Source organism: Colletotrichum destructivum, chromosome 6 (genome assembly GCF_034447905.1).
Source record: "Colletotrichum destructivum chromosome 6, complete sequence".
NCBI lineage: Eukaryota > Fungi > Ascomycota > Sordariomycetes > Glomerellales > Glomerellaceae > Colletotrichum > Colletotrichum destructivum.
In genome coordinates this window covers 2,522,465-2,540,286 of record NC_085901.1, presented here as the reverse complement: position 1 = coordinate 2,540,286, position 17,822 = coordinate 2,522,465, and the positions used below count along the sequence as shown (strand labels likewise).

The 17,822-nt window shown below is 54.8% G+C and overlaps 7 protein-coding genes across 7 annotated transcripts; 4 read left to right on the top strand and 3 right to left on the bottom strand.

The window, feature by feature from the left end:
- Positions 1-930: 930 nt before the first annotated feature.
- On the top strand, positions 931-3,232 carry CDEST_09979 (Putative myc-type, basic helix-loop-helix (bHLH) domain-containing protein; the record flags this gene model as incomplete). Its single annotated transcript, XM_062926137.1, has 2 exons — positions 931-2,500; positions 2,564-3,232. Exons 1-2 carry the CDS (start codon positions 1,910-1,912, stop codon positions 3,230-3,232), a joined length of 1,260 nt encoding a protein of 419 aa, XP_062782188.1. The 5' UTR covers positions 931-1,909.
- Positions 3,233-4,755: 1,523 nt separating this feature from the next.
- CDEST_09978 (uncharacterized protein) lies at positions 4,756-5,175 on the bottom strand (the record flags this gene model as incomplete). The annotated part of the gene is made up of 1 exon (XM_062926136.1): positions 4,756-5,175. The coding sequence occupies one exon, from the start codon at positions 5,173-5,175 to the stop codon at positions 4,756-4,758; it is 420 nt and encodes a 139-aa protein (XP_062782187.1).
- Positions 5,176-5,719: 544 nt separating this feature from the next.
- CDEST_09977 (uncharacterized protein) lies at positions 5,720-7,641 on the top strand. The gene is made up of 2 exons (XM_062926135.1): positions 5,720-6,028; positions 6,111-7,641. Exons 1-2 carry the CDS (start codon positions 5,922-5,924, stop codon positions 6,685-6,687), a joined length of 684 nt encoding a protein of 227 aa, XP_062782186.1. The 5' UTR covers positions 5,720-5,921; the 3' UTR covers positions 6,688-7,641.
- A 238-nt stretch (positions 7,642-7,879) lies between these two features.
- CDEST_09976 (uncharacterized protein) lies at positions 7,880-8,361 on the bottom strand (the record flags this gene model as incomplete). Its single annotated transcript, XM_062926134.1, has 2 exons — positions 7,880-8,141; positions 8,200-8,361. The coding sequence occupies 2 exons, from the start codon at positions 8,359-8,361 to the stop codon at positions 7,989-7,991; spliced, it is 315 nt and encodes a 104-aa protein (XP_062782185.1). The 3' UTR covers positions 7,880-7,988.
- A 1,663-nt stretch (positions 8,362-10,024) lies between these two features.
- On the top strand, positions 10,025-11,297 carry CDEST_09975 (uncharacterized protein). The gene is made up of 3 exons (XM_062926133.1): positions 10,025-10,303; positions 10,355-10,439; positions 10,513-11,297. The coding sequence occupies exons 1-3, from the start codon at positions 10,093-10,095 to the stop codon at positions 10,832-10,834; spliced, it is 618 nt and encodes a 205-aa protein (XP_062782184.1). The 5' UTR covers positions 10,025-10,092; the 3' UTR covers positions 10,835-11,297.
- A 1-nt stretch (position 11,298) lies between these two features.
- Positions 11,299-14,405, bottom strand: CDEST_09974 (Putative helicase, P-loop containing nucleoside triphosphate hydrolase). Its single transcript, XM_062926132.1, has one exon. The coding sequence runs from the start codon at positions 14,237-14,239 to the stop codon at positions 11,309-11,311; it is 2,931 nt and encodes a 976-aa protein (XP_062782183.1). The 5' UTR covers positions 14,240-14,405; the 3' UTR covers positions 11,299-11,308.
- Positions 14,406-14,862: 457 nt separating this feature from the next.
- Positions 14,863-17,319, top strand: CDEST_09973 (Putative periodic tryptophan protein). The gene is made up of 2 exons (XM_062926131.1): positions 14,863-15,233; positions 15,313-17,319. Exons 1-2 carry the CDS (start codon positions 15,019-15,021, stop codon positions 16,706-16,708), a joined length of 1,611 nt encoding a protein of 536 aa, XP_062782182.1. The 5' UTR covers positions 14,863-15,018; the 3' UTR covers positions 16,709-17,319.
- Positions 17,320-17,822: the final 503 nt, after the last annotated feature.

Genomic DNA, 17,822 nt, shown 5'->3' with positions numbered 1-17,822 from the left:
GACGGTTTTCGCCTCTGGCAGTTTCCTCAAGCATGCGGCGACGGACGGCCTCTTGACTACTGCAGCTTGTCCTGCTACGCGGGCTGCTCCAAGGCAATCGATGATGGAGTCTGGCCGACACGAGACCAATCCGAGTCAGGAAGTATCATCGCGGGCGCGGTAGAGGGGACGAAGTCGTACATGGAAGGGAGCGTATTTGCCCACGTGCTCACTTGACGGGCAGGACGTGGGCTGGATTGGAGGTCGTCATCAGTTCGGTATGCGATTGATCAGCCCCTAGGTCATCCGAATCAACCCCAAACCATTCCATCCCGCTCCATAACAGATACTGGTTTTGGCATGAGCACGCGAGCACACGAGCAACACACGCACACGACCACAACCAGGCCACGACCCCGAGCAAATTTAGATTTGAGGTTCAACCAGTCGGCCAACAGAATCTTGAGCACATGTCTCGTGCCTCTGGTTTCTTGGCCCTTTAATTTTTTGGAGCAAGGCCGCATTGAACCCGCCTTCGTACAGCCGAGGGATGCCACACCCCTCCGCAAGGCCAGTCGACCAAGAAGAATCCACATATCGAGGGCGTGGGACAAGGTGCAATTGGGAACCGGCGATCCATGTGCAGGATTGACAAGCACGCACGACAGCAGCATGCTTTTCTTGGAAGTTGTGAGGCAGCGGCAAGGCGAGAAGAGGGGGAGAGAGAGAGAGAGAGGGAGACAGAGAAGCAGGCAACCTTGCGGCTTGGTCTTGGCGCCGGGATGCGTACCTAGTTGCCATTCAGGAACACCATGTGCTCGGATCCGCCCATCTGATTGGCTTGCTGCTTCGAACCCTCGATGCTGCCTCTCTTGCCCTTTTCCTCGACCAGGAGTCTGCGTCCGGCCTCCTCATTGGCCACTCTTCTAGCTGCTGCCCGTCGTCCATTCTCTCGGTCTCCCAGGATGTGCCGTTTCTGCCTTTTCTCTTTCTTTTGTGTCGTGTCTGTGTTCCTTTTTTTACGGGGTCTCCCCTTTGGCACTTGTTCTGGCTTGGAGTCGCGTGCCCTCTCTCCTTCAACCTAGTTCGTCGAAGCCCTGGACCCCCTCCCCAGGTCGTTCTTTTCATCAGGGTTACCACCTATGTCAGACAGAAGAACCACGCCCCCTTCACCCTCCCCCCCGTCCCCGCCGGTCAAAATTGAATGGGGGGGGGGGGGCGTGGGTGTCCAGATGTCTGCTAAGAGGTTGATAGGTATCTGAGGCCAAAGCCTTAACAGATTGAAGCTACCCAGTCCGGGGTTGTAGATAGAGGAAGGGTTGGACGAGAGACGTAGAGAGCGAAGAAGTAAGGATGAACAAGCCAAGGACGGCGTGGGTGAGTGGGCGAGAGTCGGACAAAGTCGTGCGCCGCCTCAACTTTGCACATTCTATGCGGCACGACACTAGTCATCCTACTACCATTACTTCTTCTCCTTCTCACCCCCCCCAATCTCTCTTTCTCTCTCTCAATCCCTCCATCTCTCTCCGACGGTCTTCTATCACCACCGTTCCAGCAGCTATATGCTCTCGTCTCCCCGTCCCTCGCGTGCCCTTTACCTTCTCCGTCCCGTCTAGTGAACGAGACCGGCGAACCGGAGTTGTATCCTCATCTAGACGGTGTCGAACGGGCACTTTTACACTCGGTGTCAAGCCAAAAACAACAGCATTGGGATTGCTGTACCGATCGACTCTCCATCAGCACAGCCTCACAGCCAGGCGTCAACCGATTTGTTCTCCAGCACAGAAGCTCAAATTCCCTCACTCGGCATCCCGGTGTTCAGACCATACTCGCAGGCGGTACTTTTTGCTCTGTTCATCGCCCAAAGCCGGCCGTACATCCTTCTTGTTATCTCCCTCTTTCTCATACGCACATATACACCCGAAACGCGATGCCGCGTCCCACACTACCGCCCACGCCGGCGTCCTCGACGGACATAAAGGGCCAAGACGGCTCCAAGAACCTCAACTCACTACAGCTCTCCTTCGAATTGCCACCGCCCGCTCTTGTTCAAGACGCCTCGAGAATATCCCCCAAAGACATGCGGACGTCGCCGTACCCCGTACAGCCCAGCGAGACGGTCAAGTCCCGCCGGCGCTCGTCGGCAGCCCAAAAGGCCGCTTCGAATGAGAGCTTCGCGCTACCACCCCCTCCGACACGGTCTCGCAAAATCATCCAAATGAAGCCCAGAACGACGCAAGAGGAACCTGAGGAGGCCCCGGCTACCGCTAGCGGTGCCAAGTCGGGGACTGCGGGTCTGGGAAAGGCCGTTGCGGCGCCGGCTGGGGCCTCCGCTACGGCGGCTCAGGGCAAGAAAAAGCAGCCTTCCGCAACGAGCGTGGCGGGTCGCAAGATTGCTAGGAAGACGGCGCACAGTCTCATTGAGCGGCGCCGCAGGTCAAAGATGAATGAGGAGTTCGCCGTGCTGAAGGGCATGATCCCGGCTTGTACGGGGGAAATGCACAAGCTAGCCATTCTTCAGGTGAGTTATGGCCATGGGCTTCGCGCGTGGGTTTTCAACGACTGACCTGGATCGGACTCATAGGCATCAATCGAATACGTGAGATACCTCGAAGACTGCGTCGCCAAGCTCAAGGCCCAACGGGAAGCGTCCGAGGCCCGCTCACCCGTCGAGTCTGGTTTGCAGACCCCTTCGGGCCGCAGCGAGGCATGGAGTTCCATCCCGCAATTTATCCCTAGATTTCAGGAAGACCCTAATGATGATGTCGAGATGACCGGCTCGGAGGCTTCGTCGCCGACGTTCCCGCCCATCCAGCAGCAGCAGCAGCAGCAGCAACAGCAGCAGCAGCAGCAGCAGCAACAGCAGCAGCAGCAGCAGCAGCAACAGCAGCGGCCGTCCGTGTCGCCGGCACTCCTGCCGCAGGACACCAACTCAAGGCACCGCCACGACTCATACTCCTCAGTATCGACGGACCACGCACGAAATTACAGCTATAGCACGTCGACGACCGCGTCGCCTGCGTTCGGGCCGCAGACGTACGTCGGGTACGGGCACGGTGGCGGCGTTGGGTCGGCACTTACAAGTCCCGCGTTGGCACCGTTGAGGGATCTGGATCAGGAGGCGACGGCCGCACTGTTGATGCTGAATAGCGACCGCAGGGGGACCGTCGGAGATACGAGTGCAGGTGCAAATGGTGGCGCTGTGAGGAGCGCTGGAAGGGGGATGTCGGTGAGGGATTTGCTGAGCACGTAAGAAGGTGAAGATGTCGATGCACTATCGCAGGTGTTTCCGAAGTCTTCCAAGCATTGGCCGGGGGGCCTCGGTTTGATCCCCTACGTAATTCCACGTTCTGGGGCTTGAAAGCATTATATGGAACAAAACGGAAAACTTGGGATAACGACTGGATGCGCTTGAGCTTGGAATAGCTCAGGGTTTAGATCTTTCCCCGAGATGTCGTTGCCACAGCTCTCGGGTGGGCCCGATAATGTGCTTCTGTGGTTGCCGATTAGGAGCCTGGGCATGAGCTTTTAGTAAGATAGGACGGGGGGCATAGAAAGGCAGGGAGGGATACGGGGGTTGTGGGATCATTTGGTTTGTAATAGGCGGCCAGGGCGCGGTGCATCACACTTGGTGTCTTTGTGCGTTTTCGGTTGAGAGAACCACCGATTGAGGGTCGGGATATCGATACCCTGGCTTTTTGTATGAAACACGAAAACTTGGATGGGACTGGCAATATGACTATGTTGGATTAATTGATGGCATACACTCTACCCAGTCTCTGAGTAATGTTTTCTCCTGGATGAAGTTTGACAAGTGAATATACGATGGCGGACTGGTGATTCTCAACAAGGTGTTGAGCCTTCTCGCCCAAACCATCGAGGAGAGCTAAACCGACAACGGGGCCTTATATTCTATGTAATCGTACTGGAAGAAAGAGAGAGAGAAACCCATGGCTGGTTTGATGCCGGGATTGTGGTGTCGGCGTTGCAGTGCGGTTTCAAAAGTCGGGCGGCATCATACGACATCTTCACCCGCCATTCCCCGCCATCAACACACCACGTGACGCGGGCGGTCTGTGTAAGTGGCATTTCACAACCCTTTTCTGGCGGTATCCAAGGCGAAGAGGCGCTTTTAGAGGAGGTGGTTAGGAAACGTTTGAAACCGAACGGGAAAGGGGGCTTGTGTCGTTATGGCTGCTGTTTCGACGAGTCTCTCGGGAAGGGGAGGGAGGGGTGGTGTTGTTGAAAACTGGTCTATAGCGGAGTGAGTTGTATATTTCAACATCCGACGGTGCTTAAATGTGAATCAACATTCTGTTAAAGCGTGTTGAGAGAATCATTCCTTCGAAGAAGAACGGGGCAGTTCTACACATCTGCCTGAACCGAAGTCTTTGGGGGCATGGAGCAGTACTTTAAGATGTCCTCAAAGACGTCTGTATAGGCAAAGCGACTACGACATCTGCCAGAAAAAGGGTCGAGAGTTGACAAGAACCAAGGGGGGGGGGGCTCCCAAAAAGGTTATCGAACACTTCGAACTGAATCACCGCCACAACTTACGACAGAAAGGCACCATCGCCGTTGCCGCTGTCGGTTCTACTAGTGTCGTCGCCATCGAAGTCCAGGTTTTCGCGCTTCCGGTTCCACCCCCGCTGCCATCCACGCTAACCCCGGAGTCGGCTTTCGAGATGCCCGTGTTCGAGCCGCCGGCGCTGGACGCCGAGTTGCCGACCTGAAGCCCGGTTTGACGAGGATTGGGGGAGGGATGTTGTGATGCTTCTAGGTGAAGAATACTCCACTAAGAAGGCTACGGTGACGATACCGTGCCAGGGTGGCGTCAAGGACGATGGGCCTGTGAGGTTGCAGATCGGAGCTGAACCTGGATGTGGACCTGGAGTCAAAGGCTAAGCTGAAGGGATGCATTTGCTTGTCTCTTGTGTGAGTGACCGTTTGGATCCCGACTTGCGCCACGCCCGACCTCATTCGTGACTGATGAAACCTTACCAGGCGAGACTGAAGGGCGGAAAGTGTCGAGAGGAAGTTCTCCAAGTGCTTGTCAATGGAGATGAGGTCCAAATGGAAGGGCGGCGTCGACGTCGAGGAAGTGCTCCACATGCGTCGCGGAAAGCCCAGCTTCAGGCAGCGCTGGATAGGTCGAGAGGTGATCCTGAGTCTCACGATAGCGGTTGGGGTCTGCATCGCTGTGGGCGGCTTCGCTGCGTGGGTCGCGGCTTCGAGGTGGCTAGGCTGATTCTTGGTCGTCGGTGACCATCTTCAAGGGCTTGAGTTGGGTGAGCGGATGGGAATTCAAAGGGGCCTGGTATGTAGCGTATAGACGGTGCATGTTTCTTATAGGTGAGGTGGGATGGCGGCGTTCTGGGGGAGGCATTGACTTGAGGGGGGGTTCCCTAGCGACCGGAAAGGGAAACCAGATGAGATATTATAGCATTTTGGGACATCATGAAGCAATATAGCAAGAAGAGCATTTCGGAGATGGGCATCCATACTCGCTCGGACCAAGTCCTTATGGAGGCGCTTTTGTGATCGAACCTGGCCCCCTATCGACTCTCACCGAAGACCGAGGGGGCAAGCTTTCGGTACCTATCTAAGGTAGGTAGGGAAGCGACATGCAAGCCGTACTAGCGCCCTGTAGATTTGATCTTTTCTCCACATGAGCTCTAGCTGATTACCTGATCGGGCAGACCCGACAGGGTCTCGCGTGTCCATCAGCAACTTCAAAAAGCCCAGACCCAGTCGTCGCGATTTTTTTCAACTCGACTTCCCTCAGTTCACTCGCTGAGCGCCCCCCTCCTCCCTCTCTTCTGCCCCTTCGCAACTGGCTTATCAGCGGGTCGTAACTTCTCGCACGCAATACAGACGTCTATCACCTGGCCTCCCTGGTATTTTTGACCCTTCAAGTACCTCTTCGGTTCGGGAAAACCACAATGTCGGCCGTTCTGGTTTGTATCAGAAACTTGGTCTTCGGCTTAACGCGGGGTGTTGGGAATTTCTTCAAAGGCATCGTGGAATGGCTGAAGATGGCATATTCACCGTAAGGCGCCGTCGTCATAAATAGAGAGAGAGAGTGTGTGTGTATGGGTGGGAGAGAAAACCCGTCAGCTGACATCATGGAGGAATCCGTACTACCGTGGCAACATGTTGACCGCCTTGGCCGTCAGCGGCCGACCCCCTTTCGAAGGCAACCTGCGGATGGTGATATCTCAGGTATTCCAACCTTCCGACTGGACCGTTATGGAAGTGTCTGTGGTAAAGCCCAACGGACCGCCTGTCAGGGCCGTGCTGAAGATGTTCGACCGCCGCTTCTCGCCCTGCGTGCAGGGCCTGCGCCTCCGTCGAGGCACCGGCGAGTGGACTCCCGAGTTTGAGGAGGAGTTTGTCGACTACGTCCACCGGGGTGCCGCCAAAGAGTACTTGTGGGGGAGCGATGACGAGTCTGAGGTCGAGCATGCCCCGAGAAAGCTGAACAAGCTCGAGGAGGAGGTCGATAGGCAGGCCGAGTGCGATGCAATCTGTAACGAGCGGGTGAGTCGCTTGCAGTCTCGAATGGGCGCGGAGAAGGGCATCAGACTACCCAAGACGTATTGCACAGTGCGTATGGCGGTCCGAGAAGATTTCGACAATCGGTTGCTGGAAGTGACCGGAATACTCATGGAGTATGTGCCGGGGTTCAGCTGCGACCTCACCGAGTAAAAAAGGGCTGGTAGACGAGCTTGCAGCTGTGGTTCTTCGGTATGCAGCGCAGAACCAAGTCAGTTTCATGTCTGGGATGACACTTTCCTACGGCAAGCGTTAGCCGTCGAACGAGAGGAGAGAGGGTGGACGTTTTAATCTCGCCTGGATAGGAGCTTGACCAGCATACGATACACGAGGGCTTCAGAGTACCAAGCATGCGAACGACGATCGAGTACAATCGAGAACGGTCTATGCAACTCGGCGCAGCCTCTCCGTGCTGCACTGAACTTACAGGCACCTCGAACGATCGGATCGGTTTGAGGGGGATGACCGGCTCAAGCACCAATTTCAGGTAACATCTGCCTTGATTCTCGTACATGTCAAGCGTGTGCGGTGGTTCGAGGCCTCATTCGGGGAGCCAACGTTGAAATCGAGACTTTAATTTAATACACATGAATCCGGTTTGAGCCTTCGATCGCGGTCCTCAAAGACGGCGATCTTCTCAGTGCCGCTCTCCTCATCAATGTTATGTTTGGACGACGATACACGGACTCATGCGTTGTGGGGACTCCATGAAAGAAGTCAGCGACTGGTATACATTACCCAGCATTGACTCCCACTCTCTTGAAGGCTATACTTGGTATCCCGACCAAGGGGCTCGAGGATTGGCCGACGGTAAACGACGCCGCAATCGCGGCTTCTGCTGTGATGGTAGGTTACGGCGATGCCATCCACTCTGGACGACGACAAGCAAGCGACACTGTGGGTGCCCGTCTCTTCTCCTCCTTCACGCTAAACGTGCAGTCAAAAATCGTGCCAACAATGTGCGTCCGATTCGACGCTGCGTAGTACGCTGTAACTTTCCCCCGGTCGACGTATCTCGTTCCAAGCATCCACGAGCCCTACAGAACCCTCCATATCGGCTTCATTGGCACCTTCCTCGTCCGCAAACACTTCTGAACCGTACGCTCCGGAAGGGAGTCAGTCAAGGTACCGAATCAGGGGAGAGAAAGGCGTGCGATTGATAAGGGTTCAATTCTTTTTTTGTTGGACGGGTGGGGGGTGAAGAAGATAGAAGTGAAAAAGAGAGGAAAGGAGAACCACCTACATGTGACGTGTTGAGTGATCCGACCAAAATTATCTTGACAGCTAGGGGGTACATGCTCGAGAGCGAACCTGCTGCACATTCCTACGACGCCGCGGATACCCCATCCTTTCGTAAGACTGCTCTCGAGATCGGAGCGGCATTCGTCTGGCAAGAACCCACAGCCGTGACCGACGGGCTTAGTCGGATCAATCTTATTGGTGACCACGCAGTGCTAGCAGATATTCCAAGCAGGATCCATGGCCTTGGGCGTTCCACCCTCCATCATGGACTCTGGGAAGTTGTAGGTGATGGCGGCGAGCTCAGTGAAGACGCCGTGGTCAACCGACTCCGGGAACGGAATGTTGTTGGCGATGCGCAGGTGGGCCTGGAAGCCTTAAATGGGTTCGCCGGGGAAGGGCTGCGTCCAGTCGACGCCGGCATACGTTGCCGTGTCCCGTGTGCGTGGGCTTCTTGAAGGCCGGCTGGACGTCAGCCCATCCCATCTTGAAGGCGTTGGAGGTGTTTGGGAGGTATTCAATATTGTCGTAGTAGATCCAGGACATGCCGTCGTTCACACACGAGTTATTGTAGAGTTCAATCGGCATGGCATTGACGAAAACGACGGCTGCCTCGTAAAAGGCCACGCCTGGAAGCACCGTACGACAGTCGATTTGCGAAGACCTGGCGCTGCTTGGTTTAGGGATTACAGACTCTGTGATAACATGCACAATGCCGAATATTGTCGAGCGATGATAAGCGAGAGCACAGAGCCGGAGGATCACGAAGCAGAGGGCATCGCGAGATTCTTCTATGCTCGAGACAGCGGAGCCGCTGCCGACTCACCGGCGGCATAGCAGACAGAACGAAATGCCCCATGCCGGACACGACTCTAGCACAACCCAGGCGAGCACAAGCTTTGCCAAGTTGGCAAAGGACGTGGGGTTCTACCGTGACTCCATTCTGGGAACGCAGGGGTTCTTGTGCTTGTAAGCTGTTGGTCCGGATCTCAGTCCTCTGGACACGCGCCAAGCCCGGCACGACGTGCCGAACACGACGGCTTTCACAAAGCGGTCCAATGAGGACGTGGACGCAATATCCGTCGAGGCCAATAATATCAACCCGGCGGAACTCTTGAAGAATCAACGTCCTGCCTGGACGAGCTCATCTGTGATAGCAACTGAACGACAACGAAGATGATGTTCGGGGTCCCGCCGATTTTGTTGGCTCTGCACGTGATCTGGCCCCTATCCGAGTGCAACCCCGTCGCCAATGGAGTTTGTTCTTTGACAAGGATTACGAAAAAAGAAGAAAAAAAAGCTCTGTTTGTATCTGCTCGAATGGTGCACAAGTCACAGATCATGCCAGCCAGACTAGCGCTCATTTGAGAAGGTTCTGGTAATACCGAAAACTGATGCGGGTTGAGTGGTGGCCCAGTGCGTTTGCTGTCATCGAAATATGACTAGACACTACGCTATGCGTTTTAGACATTTGGTCTTGCATAGCAGTGGTCATTTTGCTTCATGGACTATCCTTGCTTTATGATACTACGTGGTAGGCGACGCCGTGGATGGCTCTCGGACGTAAACTCGGTTTTGCGCGGTCTGCGGTCCTGCCAACTCAGACAGTTGACTTGGACACGAGTACTTCATAGTCTGCCAGAAGCCTAGATCTAGAGCGAAGTTTGATTTGACAATTTATCAAACCGAACTCCCCGTGTTCGTCTCTTTTTAACCAGTCTTCTCTCTATTTAAATGACTATCCATTCAAATTGGGGCACAAATGGGGTCCTTGCTGGTATTTACGACCCGACCCAACCCCCTGACCCGGCCCTCACTGGGCATTTCTAGATGGACGAAGTATAACATGACAGAGTCGCCAACGAGTGGTCTTAGGTGTTAAACGAGCCGTATATTTCCTTACCGGAATTTCAACAGTGAGGGCTGTTGTGGTAACGATGCCGAGTTTTGATGCTTTACCCTGCAACTAATTTCTACGGCCGTCAAGTTACTTTACCGGCTCTTGTCAGTTGCCTATTCACTTTTACTGCGAAAATTGCCTATCTATTTGCGTTCACCGTGTGTGAACCTTGTATAATAAGAGACAGCAAATACACTTTGAACTTTTATTGCGATCGCTGCTGAAAAGTCTTTTGGGTTTCTGGCTTCTCAATACTCTCTTCTGTCTCAATCATGGGCCTTTCCCTCCTTTTACAAAAAACCTATAAAAGGGGGATATCCAACCCACTCCTTTTCCTCCGTTGATCTGTCTACCACACCAAAAAGCTTGTCTTCTCTTCGTATCTCAGCAAAGCATCGCAGTCCTCGACCTCGATAACCATGGTTCACCTACTGTCCTTCCTGGCCCTCGGATTTGCCGGGGCCGCTATTGCCAGCCCGCTCGCCAGCATCCAACAACGCCAAGACGCAGCCCTCACTATAACTAGCCTTGAGTACTCTGGAGAAGGTTGCCCTGAAGGATCACTGCAAGGAACCCTCGGGATCGATGGCGACTTTGATGTGTTTTACAAAAACCTGACGGCCTCCATCAGTAAGTTGCAGGATCAACTTACGATGCACTCGTGCTAAGATATAATTATAGAACCTGGAGAACCCAAGGTCAACATCCGGTGTCAGATCAAGGTCGGCCTCCAGACTTCGGCCTCCAAGCAGCTCGTCATCCTGAGGTACGCGGACAACCCTCAAGCATTTTACATCACTTGCAAAGACGTGGGAAACGGCGAACTGACATTAACACAGTGGGGCTTACAAGGGCCATGTGAGGTTGACCGAGGGTGCCTGGGCCAAGAACCAGAACCAGTACAAGTTTGCCAACAACCCCGGTGAGATCGATATGGAATGGCCCTTCAAGGGCCCTGTCGACGTCGCAACCGTGTTTAGCAACAAGCTTAACACCGAGTTCCAGTCCGGCTGCAACTCTAACGGAGGCCAGTTTACCCTGATCATCAACAACTACCTGACAATGACGACCGAAGGAACCGGCGAGGGTGAAATCTCTGTTCAGGAGTTGGACGGCGCCATCGAACAATCCATCAAGCTGGCGACCAAGGATTGCCCGTAGATTAGGAGCTCATAGTAGAAGCACATATGTGGTCTCCAGCCAGAGCTACGGCATCCATAGTTGAGCCCGCGGCTCGAGGTAGTACTTGAACCAAAGACTCTCTAGAACGGCTGAACCCCATGATCTTGAGTCCGTAACGTCCGGTCCTCATCTTCAAACTTTGAAAACAACAGCTCTACGCTCTTGTTGCCCATTGAGATTCGTCATTGGACCACCAAATCTTTGTAAACAGTGCCAATCCACCCACGCGACAGTATGCAAACGGCAACAAGATTTGCGAGAAACACTTTTGTTAGAGGCAAGATTCATTGATCTCAACTCGTGTCCAGAGTCTCTCCGGCTACAAGTCTGGTGACATTTCTGAATGTCGACCAATGCTGATACAGAAGGCTCGCTATTCAAAAGTAGTACATCCCTTTATCGGAACAATGCTCCTCCTCCCTTCATAAACCGTATTTCATTCCGATATACTCGCTAAACGCCTCGGCCCCTTCGCTTGATGACGGGCTTTCTCACGGCCCCATGCGTGACAATCTTCTTCCCGCCGGCCGCCGTCACGAGCCCGTTCTTCTTCCTCGCAGACCTCTCCTTCTCGGCCTCCAGCCTGTCCTCTTCTCTCTTCTTGTCCTCGGCCATCTCCGCCTCGATCTCCATCTTGCGGTTGAACTCTGTCTCGGTAATCCGCTTGTCCCGCACCGAGTACCCCTTCTCCTTGACCGAGTAGAACACACCACCCAGATCGGCCAGCCAGTGTGGGTCCACAGCGGTGACGGTCGAGACGTACACCTTCGAAGTCAGGATGAGCTCGTGGTAGACGACGTAGTCGGGCGGGTGGCCTGCGTACAGCGCAGACGTCGGGTGCAGCTGTACGCCGAGGTTGGTGCGGAGGTTGATGTACTCGCCCGAACCCTTGTACTTGGCCGCCTGGTGGTAGTAACCGCTGCAGATGCACTTGCGGATGACGTCCCAATCCATGCCGCAGCTAAGCATCTCCATTTTCTGCATCTTCATGATGTCGAGCAGTTGATCGCGGATCTCCTTGGCTCGGCGGAGCGACTTGGGATGGAGGAAGTGTTTGATGCACCAGCCGTCGGAGCACCCGTTCGACTTCCATGCGGAGTACACCTGCAAATACGTCAGGTGGTCCGACTCGTGTACCCAGAACTTTTCGCGCTGGGCGTCTGCTTCATCCTGGCGTTCTTTGGGTCTGTAGAAGACGTTGGGAACGGAGAGCATAGATACAATGGTGATCATCTCCTCGCTGCAGCCGTATTCCTCGGCTGTGATGAGAAGCTTTGACAGCGACGGGTCCATCGGGAACGCGCTCATCTTTCGGCCAAGCGGGGTCAGCTCGCCCAGATTGTCCAGAGCACCCAGAGCCCACAGGTCGAACATGGACGTCGTGATAGTGTCTTGCGGAGGCGGATCCATGAAATCAAAGTCCAGCAAGTCTTTGACGCCCAGAGACTTGAGCATAAGTACTGTGTTGCTAAGATTCGTCCGCTGGATTTCCGGAATTGTCTGCATGTACAACTCTTCCTTGAACGCCTTTTCAGTGAAAAGACGAAAGGCTTTACCAGGTCCCGTTCTGCCGGCACGCCCGGATCGCTGTGATGCGTTTGCCTGCGAAATGGGGGTGATCTGGAGGGTATCCATGCCCATCTTGGGATTGTACACCTTCATCTTGCTGTAACCGGCGTCCACCACGTACTTGATACCGTCAACAGTCAAACTCGTCTCAGCGATGTTCGTGGCGACGATGCACTTGCGCACCCCTGGCGCTGCTCTGTCGAAAATCTTGGACTGTAAATCTGCAGGCATCTGACTGTAAATGGGCAAGATGCTCAGCTTCGGGGGGTCATTCAGGGCGTCAAGCCGCCGTTGGATCAGCTCGCAGGTGACTTCAATATCTTCTTGTCCGGTCATGAATACCAGGATGTCGCCCTGATCCATGGATACGTGAATGGCCAGGACCTGTTGAACGGCCTGGTCCACATAATCCTCGACCGGCGACCTGTGAAACATGACGTCGACTGGAAAGGTTCGACCCGGGATGATGAACTCAGGGGCTCCGCCGTAAAAGTCCGAAAACCGCTTTGCGTTCATGGTCGCAGATGTGACGATAAGCTTCAGATCCCGCCGTCTCTGAAGGATCTTCTTGAACAATCCCATCAGGATATCCGTGTTCAAGGCACGTTCGTGCGCCTCGTCCATGATGACGCAAGAGTACCTGTCGAGATCGGGCTCGTTCAGCGACTCTCTCAGAAGTACACCGTCGGTCATGTACTTGATGACAGTCTCCTTGCTGGTACAATCCTCGAAACGAATTGCATAGCCGACCGTGCTGCCGAGCTTGACTTCCATCTCCTCAGAGACACGCTTAGCGACACTCATCGCGGCCACACGTCTCGGCTGCGTGCACCCAATCATGCCCGACTTTCCAAACCCGTCCTCGTAGAGAAACTGCGTCAACTGAGTCGTCTTGCCGGACCCTGTCTCGCCGACTACGATAATGACCTGGTTCTCCCGGATGACACGCATCAGATCCTCACGGACTGCAAATGCAGGAAGATACTGCCTTTGCTCGCGCAGCGTCTTGCTTCGACTGAAATCGCTACCGCCACCTTCGTCTTTTTTCATATGATCGCTGAATTTGTTGCTGTTGCCATTCTCCGCCGGCTCGTCCCCATTTTTCTTCTTTGTGTCGTTCTCCGAAGCGACTGGCAGTGCGCTGTCCCCGTCGTCTTCTTTCACGCCCATGATGTTTCCTAAGGCTGTGCCGGCGATGTTCGTGGCCTCCTGTGCTTGTCGTTGGCGTTCCCTCTGCTGACGCGCCTCCTTCACCACCTTGCTGCCCTTCCTACTAAACACAGCCATGTCGCTCTGGTAGTCACGAACAGCAGGCACGGGTTCCAGCTGTTTCGTGAAGATGGTTCGTCCATCAAGAAAAGGCGGCCGCAAGTCGTGTACCAAAAGATGAACTCGTGTGGCCTCTTCGTCGTCGAAATCGGCGCCCATGTCCCTCCTCTGCGCCACACCGGAGACTAGCATTCGATTCGTCTCCCACGCGTCGTTCTCTCTCTGCCGCTGCTCCTTCCGCGCGTCGAATCGACTCGACATCTTTTCCGCCTTGACAGCCTCCTGCTTCTCGGCCTCCCATGATGCATACGCCACAAAGGGATTGTGCGAGTCATCGCCAAATGTATGACCGCCGAACTCGTCGCCCAGGTACCAGTCGCGATCCAGTGCATTCGAGTCTTCGTCAGTCGGTTCCGGGACGTCTCTGGCTGGCGTTTCGGCGGCGCGAGAGTCGCGGGGTGTCGAGCGGCCCGAGTCTTGAAATCTCCCTCCATCTATCCTCCGGCGCTTGAAGCTGGGGCCTGATCCATCTCGGTTGTCGTACATTTTGTCAGTAGTCTTGCGATCGTGTGAGGTGCCGCCCTTGTCCCTCCCTATCCGTCAAATTCGGATTCGCTTTGGGGTGGTCGTAATACACACGATGCGCCGTCGATTGTGCGTGGTCTGGCTAGTCGAGTTCAAGGTGGTTGTGATGTCGACAAACACATATAGAGCAGTCAAGGTAAGCAAGTAAACAAAGCTTGAGAACTGGGGCCTTGACTAGGAGCCTTGGGTGGGACAGCGGCGCAGATGCATATATCCGTAAAAGACGTCACTGCCTATTCCGCTAATGCAATAACAGTCCGTGGCTTTTTTTTGGCGTCAGCGAACTTGATTTTGAACATTACCAGTGCAGTATAACGCAAGAGGATTGGATATATAAATAACCAAAAAGAGTCTATACTTCTGTGATATTTCTTATGGGTTCTCTGAATAATCGAGACTACAGAACAAATTTGCCGGTATCCTGATCTCTGATGTGTTTGGTTTGGTCAGCTGCATTTCACAAGCAAAGTTGTCACAGCGGCTGTTTATCGATAGGAAGATAAGATAAACCCCACCCTCGAATATTTTTTTCTTTCGCGCTGCCCACAGTCGGGGCGGAACTGGAGAAGATCGAGCCCCTCCACCAAACCCGAGCCCCCCAAAAGTTTTTAGCATTTGTTTTTGTCGACTACATACAACCTTATCTTTGGTTGGACACTTGTGAAGTCCAAATCTTTCTGCGCTTCCGCAGTAAATATACCCGGTCACTAGCGACGTATTCCTTGGAACAAACATCCAAGATGTCCATGATCACTACCTCCACTTGGGTGCCCCGGGGCTTCGCGGCGCCCTTCCCCTCAAAATACACATTTGACGAGAGCGAGTACGAGCGCATAGCCGAGCTCGCCAAGCTGCAGCTGGACGATGCCGAGGATGACTTGAAGGAAGCGCAGGATGCAGAAGACGGTGTTGCGGCCAGTGCTACAGACGGCGCAGAGGAGTCGAAGACGGAAAAGTTGGTTTTACCCCGTCTCTGCGAAGGCGCATCTGGAGGCTACTGGGGAAAGCGTGTTATACTGACCTTTTCGCTACAGGGTTAACCTCGACGACGAGGACCTGAAGGAATACGATCTAGAGCACTACGACGACAGCGACGAGGACGACGAGGAAAAGGTTGGTCAAGGCGAGGGCATGGCCATGTTCGGCAACATCAAGTCACTGGCCTACTATGAATCGAACAAGGAAGACCCGTACATCACGCTCCACGGCAACGGCGGGCCGGACGACGATGAAGACGAGGACCGCGAGGACCTGCAGATCCTCGCAACCGACAACCTCCTTCTTGCAGCAAAGGTCGAGGACGAGATGGCTCACCTTGAGGTCTACGTCTACGAGGACTCGGCCGACAATCTCTACGTCCACCACGATATCATGCTCCCCGCGATACCACTCTGCGTCGAGTGGCTCGATATCCCCGTGCAGAAGGCCGGCGTTGACCAGGACTCGAGGGCCAACTTTGTCGCCATCGGCACCATGGACCCGGACATTGAGGTCTGGGACCTCGATACCATTGACAGCCTGTACCCCAACGCCATTCTGGGCCAAGCCGGCGAGGGGGCCGCGGACAAGAAGAAGAAAAAGAAGAAGGCCAGGAAGGCCAACGATGAGTACCACGTCGACGCCGTCCTTGCCCTCGCGGCCAACAGGAAACACAGGAACCTCCTGGCCTCTGCCTCCGCCGACAAGACGGTCAAGCTTTGGGATCTTCACACGGCCAAGTGCGCCAAGTCGTACTCCTACCACACGGACAAGGTGTGCTCTCTCGCGTGGCACTCGATTGAATCGACTGTGCTGCTGAGCGGCAGTTACGACAGGACTGTCGTCGCCGCGGACATGAGAGCCCCTGAGGCCAAGGCGCCCAGATGGGGCGTCGAGAGCGACGTCGAGAACATCCGGTGGGACCCCCATGACCCCAATTACTTCTACGTGTCCACGGAGAACGGAATCATACACTTCCATGACGTCCGCAACGCGCCGGCGACACCCGAGGCGACCAAAGCCGTCTGGACGCTGCAGGCGCACGACGAGTCCGTCTCCTCCTTCGACATCAACCCCGTCGTACCCGGCTTCATGGCCACTGGTTCGACCGACAAGACCGTTAAACTGTGGAACATTCAGGCCAGCGGCCCGTCCATGGTCGTTTCCCGCAACTTGGACGTCGGCAAGGTCTTCTCGACGCAGTTCGCACCCGATCCCGAGGTCGCATTCAGACTCGCCGTTGCCGGCAGCCGTGGCACCATGCATGTTTGGGATACCAGCACCAACGCCGGCGTTCGACACGCGTTTGCCGAGCGCGTCCCGCAGAAGCCGGAAGGCGTCGAGGAGGACCGTCTCGTCGGCGTTTTGGATGACGACAGCAGCTCCAGCGAGGACGAGGACGAGGGCGAGGACGGCGAGAAGGACGGAGACGACTCGATGGACGAGGACTAAGGCGAAGAAAGCCAATCATGTGGGTCATTCACATGTTGTTGCCAGGTACATCCTGTAAGGCATCTGGTCGAGGATCGTTAGGAGAATTACCCGCGGGCTTGGCCGGATGAATCGAAACAGTAGGCGGCCGAGTAGCTCTCCGGCGCCAGCCCAGACCTTGGGAGGCCGCAAACACTGATGGCGACGATTCTGGGACGGCCGGCGCCCGTTGAGGGCGGGGGAATTGGTCGGACTAGAGTACGCCGTGTCGGGGAGCAGGTTTCGAGCCGTGCGAAGTAGTCTCACAATCGTCCAAAGTTCAATGCCGTCGTCCGAACAGTAATAAGCATAGACCACATCAGTTTCGTGGAGACGGGCAGATGGCCAACACTGTCAAACAATGGGCCCAAACCGGGAAAACGATTGGTGACGAACAGTCTGTCAGAGATTGATGTAGAGGAACCGCGGCCCCCGATGGCATCGTTGAGTATGAACCCGAAGGTCATAGAATGAAGAACTGTTCCAGCGAGTAAAGGAGTTCTACACAGTTAAGCATTAACATATGGAATGAAGGAGGGGGACGAGGGCGACGGACCGCAGCAGCTAACATTTTCATGCGCACACATTATGACGGAGGAGGTGGACCGATATGAGATATGTGATAAGAGCCAGGCCTGAACATAAATCCTTGTTGATGTTGTTGAACTTCCACCAATGTTGACCTACCGCAGACCATGCGAAGATGAGCCTCGTTGCAGGTTGATTCCGAGGGGGATAACTTCCAGGGAATTCCGCATACGGCACATCCAGACAGACAGACTGTAGCCTTTTTGCCTCCTCCAAGTCGCGAGAAATAAGCTAAAAATGAGGGAGTAAAAAGCAGTTCTTGATCGACCGGTTTCCACACCACCACACCACCGGGCGGTTCCCCTGGAAGATGCGCGAGGGAAACGAAGCGCTGTGGAGGCGGTCAACGAGTGAAATGGCTGAGTGTCGACATGGATCCCTACGCCACTTGCGCAGGCACGAGAGGCACACGGCGCCACTGGGGTGGGATGGCGCAGGATGAAACAGTGAAACTTCAGGGGGGGTTGCCAACGGGTGAGCGTGGTGGGTGGAACACGCAGTCAATGGC